The 10,097-nt window shown below is 39.0% G+C and overlaps 1 protein-coding gene across 1 annotated transcript in view; it reads right to left on the reverse strand.

Annotated features, from left to right (window-relative positions):
- The window catches only part of LOC113455730 (pregnancy-specific glycoprotein 22-like), a 37,770-nt gene extending 28,649 nt beyond the window's left edge, over positions 1-9,121 (reverse strand). The window contains exon 1 of the mRNA XM_026777983.1: positions 9,040-9,121. Within this exon, the coding sequence (XP_026633784.1) occupies positions 9,040-9,121 (82 nt within the window). The remainder of the gene's footprint in view (positions 1-9,039) is intronic.
- Positions 9,122-10,097: the final 976 nt, after the last annotated feature.

The raw sequence follows: 10,097 nt of genomic DNA on the forward strand, positions 1-10,097 counted from the left end.
GGAGAAAGAGGTGGAAATCTTGAGACAGAAAAACTTACAAAGTTAACTACGACATTATATACTGACCTTGGAGTTTCAAGCTTCAAACAACACCTCAGAGTGTCTTCTTTGTTTGCTGCTTATCACTAACAGCAGGTGCTCTAGCCACTGACCCTGCAACTGCCCAGCTTAGCTGCCTAGCTACCGAGCCCCTCCTTTCATTTCCCCCCTTTCCCCCTTTCTCAGTTCCCCCTGCCTGAGGTCCTCACTGAGGAGTATATAAGACATAAAACTTGCTTCAATAAATGGGATGCCTTGACAAGGAATACTGCTTGGCATCCGTTTCTTCCCTCCCCCCCCCCCCCGCCCATATCTTTCAGATAGTGCCTCTTCAAGACCCTGGAGTAACTTAGGACTTGCTGGGCACGTCAAGACTGAATCTAAAAAAATGTATCCTCATCATATAATAATCAAAACACTAAATATACAGAATAATTAAAAAATATTAAGGAAAAAGACCAAGTAACCTATAAAGACAAACCTATTATAACTACACCTGACTTCTAAATGAAAGCCAGAAGCTTCTGGTCAAGCATTATGCAGACATTAATAGACACTGGATGTCAGCCCAGACTGCTATACCCAATAAAAATTTAATCATCATAGACAGATAAAACAAGATATTCCATGACAGAACCAGATTTAAATAATACCTAGTCACAAATCCAGTCCTACACAAAGTACTAGGTGAAAACCCCAACCTAAGTAAGTCAACTACAAACACAACAACACAGACAATAGTTGATCACAAAGAAGCAATCCTAAAGAAGGGGAAAGTACACAAAATAACATCACCAACAGTAGAAACTAAAATAACAAAAACCAGCAATCAGTATTCATTAATATCCATTAATATAAATGGACTCAACTCACCTGTAAAAAGATACAGGCTAGTGGTTTGGATATGGAAACAGAATCCATTCTTCTTCTTCATACAAGAAACACACCTCAACCTCAAAGACAAACATCACCTCAGTGTAAAGGGTTGGTAAGAATTTTTCCAATGAAATGGACCTAGGAAACAAGCTGCTGTAGCTATCCTACTATCTAACAAAATAGACTTTAAAATCAATCAGAAGGGATGGAGACAGACACTTCATACTCATCACAGGAAATTTATCAAGATGGAGTCTCAATATGAAACATCTATGCCCCAAATACAAGGGCACCCTCATGTAAAAAAGAATCATTACTAAAGCTTAAATTACACATTAAATACCACATATTAATAGTGGGAGACTTCAACACACCACTTTCACCACTGGAGGTCTGCCAGGCAGAAACTTAACATTCAAATAAGGGAACTAACAGATGTTATGATTCAAATGAACTTATCAGACATCTATAGAACATTCCATTTAAACAAAAAAGAAGAATATACCTTCTTCTCAGCGCCTCATGGAGCTTTTTGAAAATGGACCACATACTCAGTAACGAAACAAACCGCAACTGATACAGAAAAATAGAATAACCCTATATATCTTATTAGATTATCTTGGCTTAAAGTTAGAATTCAACAATAACACTAACTTAAGAAAGCCCACAATGACATGGAAATTGAAGAGTACTCACCTGAATCACCACTGGGTCAATGAAGAAATAAAGAAAGAAAGAAAATTCTTTCTAAAATTCAACAACACCACACATATACACAGAGACACACACACAACATACCCATACTTATGGGACACAATGAAAGCAGTGTTAAGAGAAAAGTTAATAGTACTAAAGGGCCTACATAAAGAAGCTGGAAAAATTCCACACTGGCAAGTTAAAAGAAAATCTAAAAGCTCTAGAACAAAAGAAAGCAAACTCACCCAGGAGGACTAGATGACAGGAAATAATCAAATTAAGAACTGAAATCAACAAAGGAGAACCAAAAGAAACAATAAAAAGAATCAATGAACAAAGAGTTGGTTCTTTGAGAAAGTCAACAAGATAGAAAAACCTTTATCCAAACTAACCAAAGGCAGAGAGAGAATATCCAAATTAACAAAATCAGAAATGAAAAGAGGAACATAACAACAGACACAGAGGAAATCCAGAGAATCATCAATCACCAAATTGGAAAACTTAAAAGAAAGGGACAATTTTCTGGATAAATATCACTTACCAAAATTAAATCAAGAACAGGTAAGCAAATTAAAAAGATCAATAACAACTAAGGAAATCGAAATATTCATCAAAAGTCTCCCAAACAAAAAACGTCCAAGACGAGATGGTTTCAGCCCAGAATTCTACAATTTTTTTTTAAAAAAGAACTAATATCAATACTCATCAAATTCTTCCACACACTAGAAACAGAAGGAACATTGCCAAACACTCTTTATGAGGCTACAATTACCCTGATTCCCAAACCCCACAAAGACACTACTAAGAAAGAGAATTACAGACCAATCTCACTCATGAACTTTGATGCAAAAATACTCAGTAAAATACTACAAGACAAATCCAAGAACACTTTAGAAAATCATCCACTATTATCAAGTAGGATTCATCCCAGAGACACAGCAATGATTCAACAGGAAGGGGTGAAAGACAAGGTCTCCGGAGTAAACAGAAATAACAAATATAATTTGAACTTATATCAATATACAAAACCTATACCAATGTAAATTATCCATAAATACTAGCTCATAAGTATTCACTCTATTACTCACTTTATTATCTTTTTTTAAATTTCTGAACCTACATAGTTTCCACCCCAACCCTCTATCTTACACAAGCAATAATCAACAACCCCTAAATGGTGTTTCCAACCCCGAGGACAAACTTTTTTGGGTGAAGGGACATCATCTTCTAGAATAGCTTCCCACTGTCATGGGGGCGATGTGTTCTTTATTGGATCCTAAAAAAAGTAAAGAAATGGTTAAGTTTCAAGATTACTGTCTAGTATAGTTGTAAACAATTTCTGAGCAGTTGGTAGGGTTTTTTCCCCCAAAGTTCTTACTTGGAGTTCTGGCCAGAACATCATGAGAAGGTGCACCATTTCAGCAGCTAGTGCCCAAAAACTCATCTTACAGTAGCACTATCAGCATCACAATGTCATCTCAACTAGGTGGGGGGGGGGCAAAATGCTGGAACCGAAAAACTGCACCAGGGCAAAAGGCTGGAACCAAAAAACTGCACCATGCCATGGCTGGAATTTTAAAAGCCGGGGAGCCGGTTTCTATCCAGAGCCAAAATCGTGAAAACCAGCAAAAGCAGCGCAAACACCCAAGACCACGTGGAAGAGCGTCCTCTGTCCGCAGGTGGGGTGCTATGGCCTAGCTGGATTCTGGTGACCCAGAAACCAGGGAGGCTGGGGGCGCCGCTCTGAGTGGCGATCAACCATAGAAAGAAGAGAAAAAGGAAAGAGAGGAAATGGAAAAAAAGATAAAGAAACTGAGGACCCGGTCCCCAGTCGAATGCATTGCACGGGAAGTGTGCAGTGCTAATGTGCCGGCGGACAGCCCCTGGGACCAATCCAAACATGACTCTGGCAAAGGAAAGCAACCATAGCAGAATGGGGACACTCACCAATTGAAGCCATCCGGGAAGCCGGTGGTGGGAATGGAAAAAGAATCCGGTTCAGGATATCAGAGTCACAAAAGTCCTTGTATTAGTTTCCTTTGAAAGAAATCAAGAAATGATGAGGAATATAAATCTTACAATTGTTTGCTTTATAGAAACCTGGTTTTCTTTCCATTGGTTGAAGGTGTTACACTGCAAGGAGACTTTATACAGTGTATCCTTATGGGAGGATGTTTTAGATTAATTTTTCGACAACATTCTATTTGGTAGTGTTAAGGGCATATTCTCTCTGAAATATTAAAAACTTAACAGTTCATTCTCTGTGTTTGAGGGAGATATTATTATGGAAATACAGTGGAGTGTTCCAATCCATATATTTTTAGAGAGTTAAATACAGATTTTGTCTCTATAATGCTGCCTTAGAACACAACCATGGGGGATTTAAATCTATGAAAATGAGCAATGCTGTTCTATTGGGATGTTTGATAGATAAATACCTGATGGAATATTTCAATAAAGTAATTAACACCTACAATTTACTTGTGAATTCTATGCAAAAGTCTAGTGCTTAAAATTGACTCAACTATCCCCAGTGGTTTATCTTTAGTGTCTTTTGTATTTACCTAAGAATAACGTAGAATATTGTATAAATGTCGGAAATGTCTGAGATTACTGTTTGACATCAATGTGCCCTTTAGACATGATATATGATATGGTATATAGAAATATAATAGCTTTATAAATTTTTTCAGAACTAGTAAGACAAATTTTTAATTCTCCTTTTGGCTTTACTGTCACACAGTATTATTCTCTCTTTGAATAGTACATATTTTTTAATTAAATTTATTCATTTATTTAAAATCCAATTGTAGTTTCACTCCTTTCTCTCCTCCAATTCTGTCCACCCACTGCCCCATCCACACCTCTTCTGTTTCTGTTCAGAAAAAGGCCAGATTCCCATGGGCATGGCATATCAAGTTGAGGTAGTACTGAACTCCTCTTCTTGTGCTAAGATAACCCAGTATGAGGGCTCGAATCCCAAAAGCCAGTTAAAACATTAGGGACAAGCCCTGTTCCCACTGCCAGTACTCACACAAGTAGATCATTCACACAATTGTCACGAAAATGTAGAGGGCCTAGGTTAGTCCTATGCAGGCTTCTTGGCTGTCAATGCAGAATCTGTGAACTCCTATGAGCACAGGTTAGTTGGTTCTGCGGGTTCTCTTGTGATGACCTTGACCCCATTGGCTCTTACAATCCTTCTTCCCTCTCTTCACTGGGATTCCATGAGCTCATCCAAGTCCGTGGCTGTGGGTCTCTGTAGCTGTTTCCATCAGTTACTGGATGAAGGCTCTCTCATGAAAAATAGGGTAATCACCGCTCTAATCACAGGAGATGCCCAATTAAGGCTACCTATTCAGTATTACTAGGAGTCTTAGCTAGAGCCATCCTTATAGATTCATGGTAGTTTCCTTATCACTGGGTTTCTCCCTGAGCCCAAAATGTCCCTCATATCAAGACATCTCTTTCAGTATTTTCACCCACCATCCATCCCCTCATCCTCCATCAATCCTACATGTTACCACCTCAATCTTCCTAGGAGATCACTTCTACTGCCCCTTCCCAGGGAAATCAATAGATACCCCATTGGGCCCTCATTATTATCTAACCTCTCTGGGACTGTGGACTTTAGCATTGTTCTTCTTTACTATTTATATTGAGTTATGAGTGAGTACACACCATTATTTTATTATTTGGGTAAAGAAATGTTACTGATTATTTTTAGTTAATCTTCTATCTGGAGACATTAATGAAGATGCTTATCAGTTGTAGGAGTTCCCAGGTAGAGTTTTTGGGATCACTTACATATACTATCATATCATCTATTAAAAGTAAGTTTGACTTCTTCCTTTCTGACTTGTATCCCCTTGATCTCCTTTTGTTGTCTTATCGCTGTAGCTAGAAATTTGAGTACAATATTAAATAGATATAGAGAGAGTGGACAGCCTTATCTAATTCCCAATTTTACTAAAATCACATTGTTTCTCTCCATTTAATTTGATGTTTGCTGTCAGCTTGCTGTAAACTGCTTTATTATGTTTAGATATGTTCCTTGTAGCCCCTATCTCTCCAAGAAATTTATTATGAAGGGGTGTTATATTTTGTTGAATGCTTTTTCAGCATCTAATTCTGGGGGACTTTACAGCCTTGTTCCCTCTGAGACATAAGGGACCTCTTTGCCAGATCCACCAGTTTCTTGTGACTCTGTGAAAATGTATGCTTCATATTATTGTTACCACCTATGGGATTGTAAACTTGTCTGTATCCCTATATAAACCGAAAGCTTTGTGGAGATCACCCCTTTTTAACCCTTATGACTTATGCCTTATCCCTTGCCCTTATGCTTCTGTTTTCTCCCTTCTTTCATCTTCCCCCAAAGATAAAGAAATATGCAGGAAAAACATGACTGAGTCAGTCAGTTTGTTGTGCTCCTCAGATCCCATTCCCAAGCCAGTTTTTGCTGTTGTAGAAGTCCTGTTCTGAACCCTGAGAGAGTGCTGAGGCTGGTACTCAATAACTCCTGTTAATTAATTGGTGCAGGAGGAGCCTGTGCTTCAGGGGTTCCATCTTCTTCCAATTGGCGCTGTTGGTGGCTGTGGCTCTGTTGATCACTTCTCCAGGAGCAGATAGAGCAGATCTCAGGTGATTGTTCCTCCAGGTACAGTTGGGTCTGAGGCTCAGGTGGTCGCTCCTCAAGATGCAAATGGAGTCCCAGCTCTGCTGTTCTCTCCTCTTAGAATAGGCAGGCACCACTGTAGCTAAGTGGTTGCTGATGCAGTGGGGTATCTTATACCAGGGATGGCCTGGATGCTGGCTGGAACACAGGTGCCCTTTTCCAGAAGGACTCTTAACATAGTTTCTGGATGTCACTGCTGTCGATGCTTCCAGGCTGCCATGACTGCCCTTGCACACCCTCTTTAATGCTTCCTTGCTGGGGCAAGGACTGCTGCCATGCTTCAGCTTGGGGCTGAAGCTATGCTTCTTCTCTCTCTGATGTTTCTGGGCCAGGGCTGGGGCAATGCTCCCTCTCTCTCTCTCTGACATTTCCAAGCTAGGGTCTCTATGTTTATTTTTGCTGGATGGGCTGTCTATTGGCAGGGGTGGGGTATTTAAGTCTTCCACTATCAGTGTGTGAGTGTCAATGTGTGGTTTAAACTGCAGTAATGCTTCTTTTATGAACTTGGATGCCCTTGTGTTTAATACATAGATGTTAAAAATTACAGTATATACTGTTCTTATTCACCTCTTCTGAGTAGTTATTGTTTAAAGTTTAATGTAATCAGATATTAACATGGCTATTCCAGCTTGCTTCTTTAGTCCTTTTGCTTGGACTTTTTCCATCCTCTTACTGCAAGGTTATTTCTATCCTTTAAATTATGAGTTGATTTTTGGATGTAGTAGAAGGCTGGATCCTGCTTTCATATCCATTTTGTTAGTCTGTGTCTTTCTACTGGGGATTGAGACACTGACATTGAGAGATACTAAGGAGCAGTGCTTGCTGATTCCTGTTATTTTGTTGTTGTTATTTTTTGTGTATTTGTCTTTGTATTTCTTGTTTTTTTCCAGTTCCTTGTCTGAATTATTTATTCTCTGTTTTTTTTTTGTATGTGGTAAGCCTCTTTATGCTGGACTTTTTCTTCTAGAATCTTCTGTAAGGCTGGATTTGAAGAGAGATATTGTTAAATTTGGTTTCATATGGAATATTTTATTTTCTCTATTGTGATGGAAAGTTTTGGCATCTGTTGTCTCAGAGTCTGTAGAACATCTGTCCAGACACTTTAGGCTTCTAGATTCTCCATTGAGAAATCAAATGTTACTCTTATAGGTCTACCTTTATAAGTCACTTGGTCTTTTTCCCTTGAAATTTTTATTATTTTTTCTTCTGTATATTTAGTGTTTTGACAAGTGTGTGACATTGGGACTTTATTTTCTGGTCCAGGGTATATGGTGTTCTGTATAAATCTTGTACATCAACAGATACCACCTTTTTTATGTTAGGAAAATTTCTTCTAATATTTTGTTGAAAATATTTTCTGTGTCTGTTACCTGAGTTTCTTCTCTGTATTCTTATTATTCTCAAATTTGATCTTTTTACAGTATCCTAAATTTCATGTATGTTTTGTGAAGGAGCTTTTTTCTTTTTCTATTCTTCTTTCAAACATTACATACCAATTACAGTTTTTTCTTCTTCCACTTATCCGGTTCCTTTCTCCTATCTCACCTCTTCCCCAGATTAATTTCTTCTCTATTTTCCTTAAAGAAGACCAGACATCCCATGGAATATCCACCAAACATGGCCTAACAATTTACAATAAGATTAGGCACAACCCTGATATCCAGGCTGAAAAAGGTAACATAGTAGAAGGGCAAGAATCTCCAGCACAGGCAAAAGAATCAGAGATACCCACTCTCACTGCTGGGATTCCTGTAAGAACACCAAGATACACATCCATAAAATTTATGTAGAGACCTAGCTCAAGCCCATACTGGATCTGTATTTTTTGCTTTAGTCTTTGTAAACTCCTATAAGGCCATTTTAGTTGATTCTGTGGGCTGTGTCCACATGGTATCCTTGAGGCTGTATTCCCATGGTGTTCTCAATGCCTCTGACTCCTAAAAAATCCTTCCTCTTCTGCTTCTGTGGGGTTCCCCTACCTCCACCTTGTGTTTGGCTGTGGGCTCTGCATCTGCTTACATCAGTTGCTAGATGAAGCCTCTCTGATGATGATTGGTCTGTGAGAATAGCAGACTATCATTTGGAATCATCACATTGATTATTTTTCTTGTCAGTTGTATTTGATTTTATCCAGAGTCTTTGGGTTGCCCTGCTTCCAATTGTTGATCATCCAAGAATTGTTAGACTTGGGCTCCCTCTTGTGGCATCGGTCTCAAATTGGACCAGTCATTGACTGGCCACTCCCACAAGTTCTGTACCACTGTTTTGCACCAACACATTTTGCAGGCAGGGCAGATTATAGGTTGAAGGTTCTGTGGTTGGATGGATGTCCCAGTCTCACTTCTAGGAGACTTGCCTAATTATAGAAGATGATCAAATTGTGCTCTGTAGCCACCATTACTAGGAGACTTCACTAGGATCACTCTCATAGATCACAGGAGTTTCCACTGCACTGGGTTTCTACATCACTCCCAAATGCCACGCCCAGTTCCACTCATATCTCCCAATACTCCCTCACTCTGCCCCACCCATCTCTGCCTGATCCCACCTGTTCCCATCCCTATCTATCCTCAGTCTACCTACAATATATATTCTAATTCCCAGGGGATACATTCTGCCTCGAGCCCATCTTTTGACTTAACCTCTCTAGATCTGTGGTTTATAACTCAGTTATCCTTTATTTAACAGCTAATGTCCACTTATAAGTGAGTGCATACCATGTTTGTTTATCTGGGTCTAGGTTACCTCACTCATGATGAGCTTTTCTAGGTCTTTATACTTGTCTGAAAATTTCACAATGTCATTGTTTTTAACAGCAGAGCAATACTCCATTGTGCAAAGGTACCGTATTTACTTTGTCCATTCTTCAGTTGACGGACATTTAGCTTTTTTCCAGTTTCTGTATATTATGAATAAATCTGCAATGAACAGAGTTGAACAAGTGTTTCTATGGTAGAATGGGGCATCATTTGGGTATATTCTCAAGAGTGATATAGCTGGGTTTTGAAATAGATGTATTCAAAGTTTCTGAGGAACCGTCATATTGATACCCAAAGTTGTTCTACATGTTTGTAATGGAGGAGTGTCTCCCTTGCTCAATAACCTTGGCAGCATGAGCATGGCAGGAGATTTTTAGATTTATATAGGAATGATCTTTTACTGAGGTACCAATTTTTCCTATGTTGTCTTCCATGAGTGAGAATCTCTCTTACTTCTCTTGTGTTCTGTTGGTGAAGCATGCCTCTATGGTTCCTGTTACTAAAATTTTCATTTCCAGATTTCCTTCAGTTTTGTTTTCTTTATTGATTCTATTTCTACCCCCAGGTCTTAAATGGCTTTATTAATTTTCTTCAACTGTTTGTGGTTTTTATTTCTTTAAAGAGTTTATTAAGTTCTTCTTTAAAGACCTCTGATTTTTATTTTATTTAAAAGAAGAAAACCATTATTTTTCATTTTTCTATACCAATCTCAGTTCCAACTCTTTCCCCTTATCCAATTCCCTCCATTTTCCCCCACCTCCTCCCCCCACATTCACTCCTCAGAGAGGTTAAGGCACATTGCTTTGAGGAAGGACCAAGGTTCTCCCTACTATATATATAGGATTTGAAACGCCAGTACAATCAGTAGGGATAAATCCTGATGTCACTGCCAGTGTTGCCACAGTCTGCTCCAGCCATACAATAGTCACCCACAAGCAGAGGGCCTAATTTGGTTCTCTACTGGTTCCTTCCCTGTCTGGCGGAATTGGTGAGCTCCCACTAGCTCAGGAAATCTGTTTCAGTGGGTATCACCACCATGGTCTTGAACT

Source organism: Microtus ochrogaster, unplaced genomic scaffold (assembly GCF_000317375.1).
Source record: "Microtus ochrogaster isolate Prairie Vole_2 unplaced genomic scaffold, MicOch1.0 UNK96, whole genome shotgun sequence".
Classification (NCBI taxonomy): Eukaryota; Metazoa; Chordata; class Mammalia; order Rodentia; family Cricetidae; genus Microtus; species Microtus ochrogaster.